The sequence below is a fragment of the Scatophagus argus genome, chromosome 10, assembly GCF_020382885.2.
Source record: "Scatophagus argus isolate fScaArg1 chromosome 10, fScaArg1.pri, whole genome shotgun sequence".
NCBI lineage: Eukaryota > Metazoa > Chordata > Actinopteri > Scatophagidae > Scatophagus > Scatophagus argus.
This window is the reverse complement of record NC_058502.1, coordinates 93,371-109,350: the sequence shown is the minus strand read 5'-3', so window position 1 is coordinate 109,350 and position 15,980 is coordinate 93,371. Positions and strand designations below refer to the sequence as shown.

The window sequence follows — 15,980 nt, the reverse complement described above, 5'->3', positions numbered from 1 at the left end:
TCCACTCTGAAGGTCATCAGAAGTCTTTGCAGGTTGAGTGAGCTGATTGCAGGTTGCAGGTATGGACGCAACCTGTGACCCTGCACGCACTATCACAGGGTCACATAAAGACTGTGGTCCTGGTTTCAACATTCTTCACTCTGGTGTGTTTCTGCTCAGAGAGACAAGTTCTCAGCTAAACTGACATCACCAGTACAAGAAGAAGTACTGTTGTTTTACTCTTCCTCTCCCCCCTCTCGCCCATCTCTTTTTCTTTTCCGCTTCTTTCATGCCTTTTCTTCTCTTCAGTGGCTCCGGGGGTGGGGGGGTGGGGGTACTTGTTACCATATGAAAGAGAAGCAAAACCATTAAGCCAATTAAAGTATTTAAAGGGGCAGATTCAAACTGAGAAGTTTTATTCACAGAGATGCCTGGGAAACAGAGTGAGACAGTGACTCTTTGTCTCACTCTCTTTTCTGTTTTCACATTTCTGTTTATCTCTGTAAAAAAGACTTTAAAGTGTATGTTTTTAATTTGAGTTCATCATTTAGAAATACAATATTTTCAATAAATAAACAACAACCTGAGTGATGAAGGGGGGTGGAAGTTTGATGATTTATTTAATGAACTTTATGAAAGTTGCCAACAGAAAGTCTTATGAGAAATTTCAACTTCATTGGGTGATCCACTCATCAGTGTAAAGCTTTGTAAAACACCTGAATGCTCCTTTAATTCCACTGTGGTTCGACTGCTGTGGTGATTAAACCTGCTCACAACATCACTGGTGCTCATATTACTGTGGACCACAGCCTGTTTGCTCTGCTGTCTGACAGAAGAACCTGCTGTTGTACCACCAGACCTCCAAACCACCAAATCTGCCGACCACCAGATGGCCAGACAACCAGACCTTCTCCATGCTCCTCGGTACTCCTCTTTTTCAACATGTCAACATTGTGATAACTTCATTTCACCAGGTTTCAACAGGTTCACTTAAAGTCTTTTGTTCAAATATTTACTGAACTCCTTCCAAGTCTTCAATACATGAAGGCTGACATGAGTCAAACTTAATTGGTTGGCCAGGCAAGTTTTACATGCTTTTATTCTGAAGCCTGGGGCCGGAAGCTGTGTATTTGTAGTTGTTGAACTTGACGCTTTTATTCTGAAGTCTGGGCCCGGAAGGTGTTTGTTTGCCGTTGCTAAACTTGACGGTCCTCGGGTCCTCCGTCCTTCAGTCTGCGTGTGGGGGACCGGGCGGAGTGCAGCGACGGAGCCGTTGCTCGCCGTCAGACAGGCGTGGAGTGCCGGGGAGCGCGGGACCGATCTGGGGCTGCCGGCACCCGGGGATTCAAAACAGAAAAAGAGGGGACAAAAACCCGCTCCGGACCGAGTCTGGGTCCGAGTCCGGATTAATCTTCATGCAGTGATCCGTCCACCCTGGTGCTTTTCTTTATATGTGACACTTTGCTGGATGATGGTGTTGGAGATGGAGGGCAAGGAGAAGCCGAGACCCGGTCCGGATTATCTGATGCAGCTCATGAACGACAAGAAGCTGATGAGCAGCCTGCCGAACTTCTGCGGCATTTTCCAGCACCTGGAAAGACTGCTGGACGAGGGTGAGACACCTGAACCCGTCTGTTTGTCTGAGGCCTCATGAGGGAACCAATTTATCCTTTACTTCAGTTAAAGTACTACGTGTAAAAAAATCTTCAGTGAAGGTACTTAACTCGGTTGAATCCTTAATGTTCTGTATGGGGACTGATGTATTGATGATTTGTCAGTGAAACACTCAATAAAACAGCAGCAGAAGAAGTTTAAATAACAAGACACCAAAACAATTAAACACATAGTGCAAATTAATTGAGCTAATTTATTTCATTTCAATCTTACACCTTTTATAGGCACATATTGAGTGTTATCAACAACACAAGCTCACTGATCTGCCCATTAACTGATTAGTTTGCTTTCCTAATTGATTAAACATCTGAGTCTTGGCTGTAAAACAGTTGATGGTGTATTTTTAATTCAGTTTTTGTCACAGTGAATTAAATATTAACATAAATGAAACTTTGAACCTTTTGCTATTTTCTTGCATTTCAAACCATTTCATTTTTAGTGATGACATAAAATTAATTAAGAAAATACAAACAATGAATTGTTGCAGTAGTTAGAGTGTTAAAAGTACTCATTCTGCAGAATCTTCTGTATGCATACAAGAGAAGCTTTTCTGATTCATCTGCCGATTATTTTCTGATTATTATTGAATAACCTGTAGTTTATCCAATGATGTGAATAATATGACTATTTTACATTTGTTTTCAGTATTCAATTATGTCTTTATAAAAAGTACCCAGAATTAAATATAAAGAAGTAAAAGTTAAAGTAACCCATACAAATAGTACTTGAGTAAAATTGATCTCATATGAATATACTTAAATCAAAAGTACAACTAAAAGTAAAATATGCTTATGTTTATGTGTTTGATCAACCACTTGAAGTGGTTGATCAGTTCTGATCTGATGTTCAGCAGGTTTCTGATAACTGAAATCAATGATAAAATAAACGAGTTTAAACTGTGGCTCTGAGGCAGCAGTTTATCTGCTAGTAAAAAGTGCTCATATAAATGAGGTAGAGTAAATAGTGAAGTGGAGTATGAAGTAGCAGAAAATGGAAATACTCAAGTCAATACCGCAAAACTGTACTTAAGTACAGTAAACTGTTCACTCGGAAGGTTTTCTGTCTGCTCACAAGAATCCACCAAACACCTGATGACCGATTACACTTCGGAAACTTAACCTGACACACAAGTTGTGATGGTGGTGGAGCCGCACCCTGAGCCGCCCTGCTGCTGGACTTTCAGACTGCTGCAGAACATTAGAGTTGTTGTAGAATTCTCAAGGTGGCTTTGCATGTTGGTCAGATCTCTGAGGTCACCATGAGGCGGCGGCTGATACAGAAGAAGACGAAGACGAGCATTTCACAGAAAACACACATTTACAGGGTGGTTTGAAACGAGTTTGACTGGTGGGATTCAGGGTGGCCAGCTGAGCTAACCTCCGTAATTATGTAGGATTCATGTGAACACTGAAGTTTCCCAGGAGCACTTGAACACACCAGATGTTATTGAAGTCATTGTGGACGTCTTTGTCTCAGTTTTCTTCTTTTTCTTCACTTTTTATTTCTCTGACCTTTCAGTTCGTTTGTGTCTCTCTCTCAATTACACTAAGAGCAGCGATTCATCATTTAACTTTTTAGTTAATTCAGGAGCTGAAATGAAAAGTGTGTGTGTGTTTGTGCAAGCAAAATCAATTTACCCATAATTCCCTTTGGCTGGCATCCCTGCTGTAATGGTCTCAGCTTCTCAGACGGGCAGTAAAACCAGCAGTGAAAATGGCAGTGTGTGTGTGTTTGTGTGTGTGTGTGTGTGTGTGTGTGTGTCTGTCTGTGTGTGTGTGATTAGTGCTGTTGCAGCTGCGTTCTGATCTTATCTTGAGATGATATGAACTGGATCAACTTGCAGTTTAGTTTACAAACTGGTTAAATATTCCTCAGATCTGCATCACTGCTTCTGTCTCCTCTGTGGACAACATGTCAGTCCAGTTCAGGATGTCCTCCACAAGTCTCTTCCACCCTCTGACAGCGTCTTCAGTCCAGCTCTGCAGTTCTTCTTCCTGCTGTAAACAGTCTGGCCTGAAGTCTTCCTTCTTGTCCTAGCTCATCTGATGGTTTGTCAAAACCTTTTTGAGGACGACTGAAACTCTTCCATGGCCTCCATGAACTCTTCCCACACCAGAGTTTTGTTTCCTCACAGTCTGCAGTCCTTCTGATCTGATGTCCCTCTGCTGCTGAAGAGTCAACAGCATGAAGACGCTCGTACACTGCTGCTGTGTCCCAGCAGGTTCGGCACTGATGACTCTTTATGTTCCCAACATCAGGTACAGGAAGTGGGCCCAGTCTCATGTTCCCCGTTCACCCTCGCTACCTGTTCGGATTCCTCCTCTCAGCAGCTTCCTTTGTTATCAGAACCGGGTCACCACCAGGTGGTAATCAGCTGACAGCTTCTGCTCAGCCTCATGCTTTCTTATACAAATTGAATTGTGATACAACTTTGAACATGCAAAACAAGAAACACTGAGGAAAAGTCATCAGTGAACTTCCTTTAGGTGAAATGACAAATGCTGTACACTTGCTCACAGGTTCTGTGATTTTTCATACACAAACGGAAAACATCCTTCAATCCAGCATGTCTTCTTTTTGTTGTTCCTATTTTAACTTTATGTTATTGAGACTCACTTTTTGTTTTTTTAGCCCGCCTGCTCAGTGGCTTACATTTGGATCCTCTTAGAACCTGACATGTTTGAAGGGAAGTGTTTTACGTGTGTGAATGAATGGAAAACCTGAGGACCTGGCAGTAACGACAGCATTTCAGAAGGCTCAGATTAAGACTGTCTTCAGATGAAAGGAAGGCCTTCCTTTTTGCTGTTTGGTCTAAAACATACCTCTGCTGTGTGTGTGTGTGTGTGTGTGTATAGACTTCATAGACTTCAGCTCAGCATTCAATACAATCATCCTCCAGCTGCTCATTCACAAACTGGACCAGCTGGGGTTCAGCACCTCTCTGTGCAACTGGCTGCTGGACTTCCTGACGGGGAGACCACAGGCAGTTTGAGTCAGCAGAAACACCTCCAGCACCATCACGCTGAACAAGGATGTGTGCTGAGCCCCCTCCTCTTCAACCTGCTGACCAATGACTGTACACCAACATTCAACTCCAACCTCTTCATCATCTGTGAGGTGAGTCGCCTGGCCGTGTGGTGCAGGGACAACAATCTCTGCCTGAACGTGGAGAACATGAAGGAGATTGTTGTGGACTTCAGGAGAGTTCACACCCAGCATGCTCCTCTAACTATCAACGGTGCTGCAGTGGAGAGGGTGAGCAGCACCAAGTTCCTGGATATGCACATCTCCGAAGACCTGTCCTGGAGCAACAACACTGCATCGCTGGACAATAAAGCCCAACAGCGCCTGTACTTCCTCCGCAAACTGAGGAGAGCCAGATCCCCGGCCCCCATCATGCACACCTTCTACTGAGGCGCCATCGAGGGCATCCTGACCAGCTGTATCACCGTGTGGTACGGCACCTGCACCGAGTCCTGCCGCAAGACTCTGCAGCGCATCGTGACAGCGGCTGAGAGGATCATTGGTGTCTCCCTCCCTTCTCTTCTGGACATGCACAACACCCAACTCACTCGCAAAGCCATCAGGATCGCAGGTGATCCCACCCACTCATCTCACAGCCCCTTCAGCCTGCTGCCATCGGGGAGAAGACTGCGGAGTCTCTGGGCCAAAACCAGCAGGCTCAAGGACAGCTTTATCCACTAGGCGGTCAGGAGGCTCAACTCAACTCAACAACTCAGCTCAACTTTATGTCTTTTGTTTCTACTACCTATTCATATTTTTGTTTACCTGAGAGTGTTTCTTTTTATTATATTGCCTGTTTGCACCGTGGATCCGAGAGGACTGAAATTTCATCTGTGCTGTATGTCGTGCGTGTATAGCGTATTTGACAATTAAGTTGACTTGACTTGACTAAACGTGTGTCGTGTGTTTCAGAGATTGGCCGTGTGAGGAAGGACATGTACATCGACACTCTGAATAGTTCGGAGAGGATCAGCGAGCTGCCAGACGCCATCGGGCCAAACGTCCAACTGCAGGAGAAACTTTACGTCCCGACCAAAGAGCATCCTGATGTCAGTGTGTGTTACTGTGTGTTACTCTGTGTGTGTGTCCATGTTCATGTAACTAGATGGACAAATCATAATCGGCAGGTTATCGATCAGCAGCTCCTTCAGTGAGAGCTGGATATTTATTTAGATGATGACTTTGAGTCCTGTTGGATTTTCCACTTTCCATTGGTCAGTATTGTTTTAAGCATGTTCTGGTGTTGATTGACACCTGATCAGGTACTAGGTGATCCACTCACTGGTTGTCATGGTAACCACATTTCTCTGTGTCTGTCAGTTCAACTTTGTTGGGAGGATTTTGGGTCCTCGTGGTCTGACGGCAAAGCAGCTAGAGGCGGAGACAGGATGTAAGATCATGGTGAGAGGGCGGGGCTCCATGAGAGACAGGAAGAAGGTAACGCACATGCACAGAAAAGACTGGCAGCTGTTTTGTCATGGTCAGCAGCAATTTTCTTTTGTGTCTTGATGTTAATGTTAAGGGCGGCACGGTGGTGCAGTGGTTAGCACTGTCGCCTCGTAGCAAGAGGGTTCCAGGTTCGAATCCCGGTCTGGGCCTTTCTGTGTGGAGTTTGCATGTTCTCCCTGTGCCTGCGTGGGTTTTCTCCGGGTACTCCGGCTTCCTCCCACTTCCTCCCACAATACCAAAAACATGCACATTAGGTTAATTGGCTGCTCTACATTGCCCCCTAGGTGTGAGTGTGAGAGTGTGTGGTTGTCTGTCTTTGTGTGTTGGCCCTGCGATTGACTGGCGACCAGTCCAGGGTGAACCCCGCCTCTCGCCCGTAGTCAGCTGGGATAGGCTCCAGCTCCCCCGCGACCCTGACGGATAAGCGGTATAGAAAATGGATGGATGAATGTTAATGTTAAGACAGATTTTTGTTTAAAGTTAAAATACACAAATCCTGGTTTAGTTCACAGTTTATTTGTGCTGTAGAGATGAAAGGATGACATTTATTGTTGTATGCATACATTCAAGAGACTGTGAGTTTTACAATATAAAGCTAAAATGGACCAAACACACAGTTTCACTGAAATTAGTTCAGTAATTTTAATCACTTTAAACTGATTTGCTTTTGTCTCTGCTATTGTTGTAATGAAGCTGCTGTTAGTCAGAAGTTCTTTTGGTGTTGCCGTCGCTTTCCGGTTTTAAAGTAGATAGCTGCTGCAGCAGCGGAAGTCAACAGCAGAGTAAAGGGATTAAGTTTGCACTAGATCCTACTGACCTACTAAAACTGACAAGATACATCATTAAGCTTCACACATCAGTCAGGCTCTGGATATCCTGACTCAGTGATTCTATGATGAAATGTTCATAGACATCTCAAACAGAGAGTGGACTGGTGTGGGTCCCTGACCCCTCGGGTCCAGAGCCCAGAATGTCCATTTATTCATCCAACTCTGACTGCAGACACATAACAAAACTTAAATTCCTCTCAGTTTTCATTGGACAGATGAGGGATTATTATCATGGAGGACAGTCATGATATACTAATTCTGATGTTTATCACCAGAAAAAAACAACATATTAAACCATTACCTCTTTTCTTCTGCTGGAAAATGTGCTTTCCTCTGTTTTGAAGCTGATTTGGATTGAAGAAAGAAAGCATGGAAACAATTTCAAATATTTCAAGTCAAACTGCTGTGAAAACACACGTGTTTATCTCTCTCTGTGTGTGATGCTAACAAGGTTAGCCACCTGCTATGCTAACAGAGATACATGAGACAGACGGAGCAACGGGAGGTTAACAGAAACCAGATGGTGGGGAGGAGAGGGCAGATAAAAACATTAGTGTGAGTGTCGGTTCTGGACTGAAGTCCTGCTGACACACATGATTTATTTATTTTCATAGTTCATCTGCATGAGTGTGTTTAATCAGAATCAGAATCAGAATTCCTTTATTAATCCCTGGAGGGAAATTCTTAATGATCGTCCAATCAGCTGCGGGTCTTCAGGTTGCTGGGAAGATTAAGCCTCAGTGTGTCGGTATAGTGCTGCTTAGACTGAGTTATCTCAGTACTGACTTTTTATTGCACGATTCTGTCATATTCATTTGATCAAGTTCAGATTTGTAATTCAATCGTCTGTCTCTCTGTCTCTCTCTGTTTCTGTGTCTACCTGTCTCTCTTCATCTACCGCTCTGTGTAGGAGGAGCAGAATCGAGGAAAGCCTAACTGGGAGCACCTGAATGAGGATCTTCATGTCCTCATCACGGTGGAAGATACTCAGAATCGAGCTGAGATCAAACTTAAACGAGCTGTAGAGGAAGTGAACAAGCTGCTGGTGCCTGCTGTGAGTCACCTCTGACCCCTACAACACACTGTCGATACATTATAGGTGCTGTATAGATGAAGTAATGGTAAATAATATTTTGTGGAAGTAGATATTGTAAGTGTTGAGCATGTATGTTCATTATTTATTCAGGATTACACCTGGAGCTCATCTGTCTGTGATTTTCACTCTCATCTCAGTAATAATCACATTTACATATACTGTTTAACTCTGCACACACACTATGTGTGTGTGTGTGTGTTTGTGAGACAGGAAGTGCAGTAATTCTGCTGATCCTCACTTCCTCCACTCTCATTTCCTCGATTTCATCCAACCAATGAGGAAGCAGTAAAACTCAGCTGCCAGACATGAAACCGGGAAGAGAACCCAATCACTTGCTCTGTGTGTGTGTGTGTTGTGTTTGTATCTGACAGAAAGTTGGTCTAATGTTGGAGTGTGGCATTGGATTGGTGAAGGTATTAGAGCAATTTTATGTATTGGCCCAAATTCAGACTGGGAAAAAAACAGGTTGGGTGAAATCTTGCTGACTGTCATATAATGAGCTTCTCAGTTAATCATAGCCTTTCTAGCTCTTTCATTAAATAAATTCAACAATGTCATTATGCTATTTTCAAAACTTGGATTACTCATCTAAAGTATCATCTTATTTCAGTCACTACAGGCCTATGTGTGTTAATGTTTCAGCCAGCTGTTGTTTTTAGTAATGTATCAATAGATGGCAATAGTCATGGGGTCCTCATTCAGTGCAGGTGACTGAATTTATCACAGCACACACATATGTATTGTATGTAACACATACATTATAAGAGTATAAAGAGTAAAGCTGTGGTTGAAGACTCCACTGACAATGTTTTAGGTTTATGTAACAGGCACACTTCCTGTCCTCCTGTTGGGACAGGAAGCTGCTGTCCAGAATAAGCTGCAGGATCAGAATCTGCTTCTCAAAGTCAAGGCTACATCCTTGGTGTGACAGGTCCTTCCAAGTTGGGTCTTTCACGGGCTTGGCAAGACTCCTTTCTAGCATGCGGAGAACAAGGTGGGACCTTGTCCCACCTTTAATGCATATTGAACTTTCTGTGATGACGTTCATTCAGTGTTGTTTACCATTTTAAAAAGACCAGCAAAGCATTTTGTGCATATGTGATTTCTGGTGGGGAAAATGTTTCACCCTGTTGAAATTTACCAACAAAAAGAACAGGAAGGAGAAGAAGAAAAGTGTGCAGGACTGTGTTCAAGAGCTAGAAAAGCAATCAGATTTATTTTAGATGGATGGTTGGAAGAAGTTTCACCTTTCATCCCAAAGGCTTCTTCATTTCTAAAAACTGATGGGTCCCAGGTATTTAACCTTTAGAGGGGATGTCACCTCAGGGGTTGTCCTGAGGGTCACTGACACCTGCTGCCATCACGGGAGTCACTGGGGTCACATGAGCCATGGTGTGACTCATTAGTGAGTTGTTAGGGTCACGTTATGGAGCATGCTCAGTAGTTACTGCATCCCATCCTCTAAAGTCAGCCGACACTAAAGAGATGAACTCAAATAAAATCGCCTGAAGTCCTCTCTGCTGACTGATGGCAAAAGTTTTAGTTTTCTTTTCCTTTTTAACTACGTCATGAACACATATATATTTTTTTCTTTTATGTTTATTTTTGTATTCCAGATATATTTTTACTTCTATTGTTATTATAATTCTGTGGCCTGTAGGTTTCTAATCTTGGTTGGAGTAACTGTTGCAAAATCAACCAGGGATCAATAAAGTATTCTGATTCTGATTATTTCAATAGGATTTGAGCAAAAAACTGATAACTGATTTTCTACATGTGATTATAAATCATTTTTGAATATACATATATATATATATATATATATATTTAAAATGAAATATATAGCAAATATCTTCTGGGGACACATGTGTAAGCCAAAAGATAAATGGTAACATTAAATGCACTTGAACTTACTTTCGAGCTTGCAGTGCGGGAGTTCTATCCCATCACCTCCAATTAAATCTCCCTGTAGTTTCTAGTATTCCAATGTTTTTAAACCTGCAGTCTGTGGAGACTTTCCCATGCTGGCACACTTGTAATGTTTGTGCTTTACATCAACCAGCAATGACTGGTTTGTCAGAGATGAAGGCCCACGGCAGACTGTGGTGGAAATAAAAGCAGGTCTACAGTGTATGTGTAATTACTCTCACTGCCAGGAGGGGGAGACAGAAGTTCTCCACTGTAGGTTCAATTTTGTCTGTTCGCATCATTCAAACTTAAACATATAAATATTGTAGTATTGGGTCATGACTATGAATTTTAGTGCTGCAGCTGCCACTGTGAAGTGTTGAATACTTTTACTAAAGTATAGTGCATGAGCAGTTGTAGATTACTTCTCACCCTTGTGTACTTGTACTACAATATACGTTTATAATACCCAGTACTGGAGAAGTACTTGATGGTTGTTTGTATGTTTCAGGCGGAGGGGGAGGACAGTCTGAAGAAGATGCAGCTGATGGAGTTAGCGATCCTTAACGGGACGTACAGAGATGCTAACATCAAACCCTGTAAGAGACTGGCCAATCAGAGATCAGTCAGACTACTATCTGACCAGTCAGAGACTCGTCAGAATACTATCTAACCAGTCCTTCTTCTTTTTCCTTTTTCTTCCCCTCTTCCTCCTCTTCCTCAGCCTCCCTTACCTTTTCCCTTGCAGGGTCCTCTCAGACACCACGTTTCCTCTCAGGTCCTACCCCTGTCGTGACGCCGTCCACCTCTCTGCGTACACCTGTCCCCGCGGGCCCTGCCCTCATGCCTCTGATTCGTCAGATCCAGACAATACTGCCTAATGGGATGCCTCACTCTGCAACTCTGATGCAGGGGGCAGGGCCTGAATCCAGTCTGATCTACGCAGCCCCCTATGACTACCCGTATGCTGTGGCGCCAGCCTCTATCTTGGAGTACCCTTTAGACTCAGGAGGGATGTTAGGTAAGCCCGCCCCCCCCTGCTCCTGTGACTGCTCCCCCACGCCTCATCACCACCCCCATGGACAGTGGAGCCCCACCCCCACGCTGCTCCTCAGACACACCTCCTAAAGGAGGGAAAACAAGTGCACACACACATCTCACTGACAGCTGAAACCTGCAGTGTTGCCCGCAGCTGGATGGAGTTAGACACAGTACATGGAGGAAAGTGATGATTTCATTCTCAGCAACTAAACAATAAACAATATTAGAAAATATTTCATATCATATTTTTGGAAATTACCAGACTTCTGTGTTCTCACTGTCAATAAATCATCAGGCCAAACAAAAAATTTAATTAATATAGTTCATCTCAGTTCTAAAAACATATATAAAACATCACAATCATGTTTGTTGAAGCAAAGAAAAACGACTGAACGTCCTCTGCAGTCGCCAATATGACAGACTGCCTATTGTTCAGAAGAGTTAGCAATTAGCATTGATCTGAAAATTCCATTAGCATCAGGACACGTATTTGTGAATCTGTTACTGAGAACTGATCTGAAACCAGCACCAGCAACAACAGGCATTACATATGTCAGTGCAGGAAGCTGCAGTCACATGCCTCAGGGCTTCCTGTTGCTCCATGAACCTCACACAGTTTTATTTAACAAAACTAATTAGAAGCAAGTTCATCACAGTTGCCCTGATGTCATGTGACTGCAGCTTCCTGCACTGACATATGTAATGCCTGTTGTTGCTGGTGCTGGTTTCAGATCAGTTCTCAGTAACAGATTCACAAATACGTGTCCTGATGCTAATGGAATTTTCAGATCAATGCTAATTGCTAACTCTTCTGAACAATAGGCAGTCTGTCATATTGGCGACTGCAGAGGACGTTCAGTCGTTTTTCTTTGCTTCAACAAACATGATTGTGATGTTTTATATATGTTTTTAGAACTGAGATGAACTATATTAACAGCAAAACCAAAATAGAAAGTGAACAAACCCTTCTAACCAGAAGACCATGAGGTGTAAAACTGAATTTAGGGTAAAAGGTAAAATTTAAATTGTATTCAAAACCATTTAAATTCTTGAATTTAAATCACTTGACCAATTGTTTGATGATCAAAGTTAGAAATAAAGTATAAATATATCAACTAAAAGTTGTAATATATATTACATCCACAATATTTGTGGATTAAAATCATAAAGAATAAAATAATGAATAAACAAATGAATATTTGTTTTAAAAAAGAAAGTCAATATTTGAGACAAGTAAAGACAAGCAAAGCTCTAATATTATGGGAAGAAGAATGTGGTTTTTGGAGAGGGGGCTTTTTTTTAATTCTTATACAACAGCTGAAGATATGACAGAAAGGGAGGGGCAGAGAGAGGGGACGACATGCAGCAAATGTACATGGCTCATAGTGAAATCTTTACGACTTTGTCCTGTTAGGCTACAAACTATTTTCTTGAAATATTACTTTATTTTTGGAGTGGGCTGCATCAAGCGCCCGAGGAGCATATATGTTGGTGGTTAAGTGCCTTGCTCAAGGGCACATCAGCCAGCCCTTGTACTCACAGTGAAGTCACATTGAAGTCTGGTGTTGCCCCTCAGGTCTCTCCTGTATCTGCAGTGTTTTTATTCTTGTGCCTTAACTTTTATTTTCCATGACTTTCTGTCTCTGTGTGGCTGAGACTACATGTTGACGTACATGTACCCGAGCATTCCTGCATGGACTGTGGTTTGACATGGTGGTCCAGCTACTCCATGTCCTCCATGATGATGTGTGTCTTTCCCACATTCCACTGCTTTCTGTCTCTGGCATTTTCAGACCACCAGAGATCCTCTTTTCAGTTAACAGACCACAAAAGTGCAGCACTGCACCAAACTTTTATGTTTTAAAAAATACATAAATACAGATAAATGATAAGAGCTGTGCGATTTGATGTATAAATGATTGATTACTGAAGCGTTCTGATAAGTGAATGATTAAGACATTGAAGCATATGAGCAAAGGGATTAAATGTTGTATTTTTAATTTTAAGCTTAGTTTTCCCCGAAACTCCAAGCCACAGGTCAAACACTTCCTGCTTCTGTTTCCTGTCTGAGTAGTGAAGGTTGTGTCCATAAAACGCACTCAGTGAATAATGATAATGTTGATGAATCACGTGAAGAGCTGAGAACAGGAGATGTGTGAGCTACTGTAACCTTCCTCACATCAACACACAAAACTTAGAGAAATCTCTGATTTCCATCAAGTTCTCCACCATTTCGTCTTGTTGCAGGTCCTCTTCTGTGGTGTTTTAACAGCACAGACTGGAGAATCAGCCTCACCTGCTGTTAATGTCACATAATATTGATCTCTGCACCCTGAAGAACAAAATGTGGTCACATCATTAAAAGTCAGAATTTCAAAGTGCTTCTACCAGATAAGGTGTGAAAATGCCCCCAGCTAACAGAACTGGTGGTTTCCGGGAAATGCAGGCTTGATGTGTGTCATTCACCATGTGAGGCCGTAAGGATGTGATGTCACAGTGATGGTGTATCTTCGAAACATGTTTCAGATGACCTCCTGCTCTGTTATTTTGAGGATCTGCTATGATAATGATAAAATGCTAGTAATGAACCAAACACTTTAAATGGTTTGTTCTTTTAGCTATAAGGTGGAAGTGAAACGTATTTACAATTAATTTGTATAAATACACTTAGTTCCTTCTGTTCTCAAGAGTACTCTGTGACATATCAGTTTCATGCCGGTGTGTTTGGTACAGAAAGGGGTCATCTTTAGCCTGGCCTAGCTGTCCACAACCACTTGAGGCCGGGTAAACTGCTAGCCTCTGTCCACAAACTATTTCAAGTGCTAACTGCTGTTGAAATGTTTCTCCAGCTGACTGATAAAAACAAACAATATTCTGATGGAGCTATGCTGACAGTTTCCTCCTGCTTCAAGTCTTTGTGCTAAATTAGGCTAAACACCTCCTGAACTGACTGTGTACAGGACTCACAAAGCTAAAGTGACTCTGGAGGTGGACAACTAGCAGATTTATAAAATGTTCTACATAAAAGTTCTCAGTATTAATGATGTTAACTAACAGTGTTTACCTTAAATATTTATCTGTGTGCACAGATCAAGTCTAGAAAAATCTAAATGAATTAATGATTTTTAGTTTCTTTTTCCTTGTTGAAATGCATTTTCAAACGTTTGGTTCCCTCACAGTCAGAGTGGTGGTTGTACTGTAGACCTGAAAGTTTCTCACGACCAACAGTCCTGTAGTCTGAGACTCTGAAATCATCTGAGAACCAGGATCTGTGCTGTGATCAGTCTAAAACAGTCAAGGTTTGATGAGGAAGCTGGTGTTTCTGCTGATGACTGGAGGCTTTTTAGCAGCAGTATACTGAGTCCAACAATAAGCTTGTACAAATACTGTGTGGCCAGCTCTAATACGGACTAAAACAGGTTGTGGTTGGGTTGTAGAAAAAAGTAAGAATAATTTTACAAAGAAAACTGTTATGTTTCTGGAAAATTACAGCACAGCTGTACAACTGTAACATGACAAGAAAAAGCATCATTTGTTTCTGAGGGTAATTAAAGTTGAAGCCATGGCTCTCATGATGTTTCTAGACCAATCAGTTAATTATTTAATTAACTATCCATCAGCAGAACCAACCATTCAGCACATGAAACACATTTTTACAAGTTTTATTACTAAAATTATGAAACTGTGATTTTTCTTGATCAGAAAACAAAGTAACAAATAAGTAACTGACAAAATTAATGGAATAAAACTGATGAAATTGCACAGAGTCCTGGTGTGAACCCACCTTGGAGATACCCAATTGGTCCGTTGCATTAACAGACATCACTTGTCTAAACTCAACAGACTTTAACCTGGCTACTGGATAAACGATCATTTATGTCTCACTGGTGACAGTGTTGGGTTACATGTTGCCTGTCTGCAGCGGGTTACGTTCAGATGTGACCAGTAATCCTGTGTGTATGCTGTGATGGCTGCGAACAGATAGATGACAGGTGTGGTGTTCAGGGACACTAAACATGATGCAAAATGCAAGATGTTGTTTTCAGGATACAGGTTGTTGTAAATACTTTTACTTCTTAATCGACTGCCTGAAAATAGTCAAATTTAAAAACAAGCCCAAAAACTAAAATGGTTGTGTGTTGGTGCAGTCTTAACAGATGATTGACAGGTGAACACATGAAACCTGTTGATGAGCTTCAGCTCTCAACACTGAACCAACTCAGCTGTGTTGAAAATGACATTTTGTTCAGAATGTGAAATCATGAAGTGATGAACAGCTGCTCCTCTGCCGCCTCCAGCACAGCAGATGTTTAAAAACCTCAGAGAAACCTCAAAGAAGATGGTTTGAAGAGAATTAATGTTTGGATATGAACAGCTTCAGATCACGTCATGGACGAGATGCTGAAAAGAATTAATGCATTTTTCAAAAACATATTCCACTCGAGACATTTTTTATGTTTTTCTTTCTTTTTATACCTGGCGTGTGTTGCTGCTGTGAAGGAAGTAGCATTTACTTGTGGCGTGCTGAGATATATAACTTTATATACATATGAAAAGTGCAAAGCAAGAATGTACATGAGATGTAAGTTTTAACGTGTATTTTGCAGAGAAATCCAGTAGATAGAAATGAATAGTGCCAGTTAAGAAATGGTTGTCTATTTTTGAATCTATTTTAGGGCTTTATACAAAAGAGGGGAGCTTCCCTGTTTATATGCAAGTTTCTATTTTGACTGTCCTTAAGATGAGTTCTGTTTAGGAAAAATTGTTGCTTGATGTAATCACAGCACAGAGCTCCATGTTGGTGTTCTTTTGAAATGCAATAAAAACTGTTATTAAGTTTAAAAAAAAAAAGTCTAAATTTTGATGTTATAATCATCTTCTTGACAATCAGCTCTTTTTCACTCTTTCGCAGTAACAACACTTCACCTCCACCACCCACTGCTGATTTGTGTTCTCATGAGATGAATATCATTCACTGA

General features: G+C 41.7%; 1 protein-coding gene across 1 annotated transcript; it reads left to right on the top strand.

The window, feature by feature from the left end:
- The first annotated feature begins 995 nt into the window (after nucleotides 1-995).
- LOC124066339 (protein quaking-B-like) lies at nucleotides 996-11,317 on the top strand. Its single transcript, XM_046402625.1, has 6 exons — nucleotides 996-1,592; nucleotides 5,590-5,726; nucleotides 5,998-6,114; nucleotides 7,867-8,010; nucleotides 10,472-10,559; nucleotides 10,685-11,317. Exons 1-6 carry the CDS (start codon nucleotides 1,448-1,450, stop codon nucleotides 11,086-11,088), a joined length of 1,035 nt encoding a protein of 344 aa, XP_046258581.1. The 5' UTR covers nucleotides 996-1,447; the 3' UTR covers nucleotides 11,089-11,317.
- The last annotated feature ends 4,663 nt before the right edge of the window (nucleotides 11,318-15,980 follow it).

Excerpts from the sequence above, each read along its gene's own strand:
- LOC124066339 (XM_046402625.1), top strand. The coding sequence starts at position 1,448 with ATGATGGTGTTGGAGATGGAGGGCAAGGAGAAGCCGAGACCCGGTCCG. Across the intron at positions 1,593-5,589 it reads GGAAAGACTGCTGGACGAGG|AGATTGGCCGTGTGAGGAAG; the intron begins GTGAGACACCTG and ends CGTGTGTTTCAG. Across the intron at positions 8,011-10,471 it reads ACAAGCTGCTGGTGCCTGCT|GCGGAGGGGGAGGACAGTCT; the intron begins GTGAGTCACCTC and ends TGTATGTTTCAG.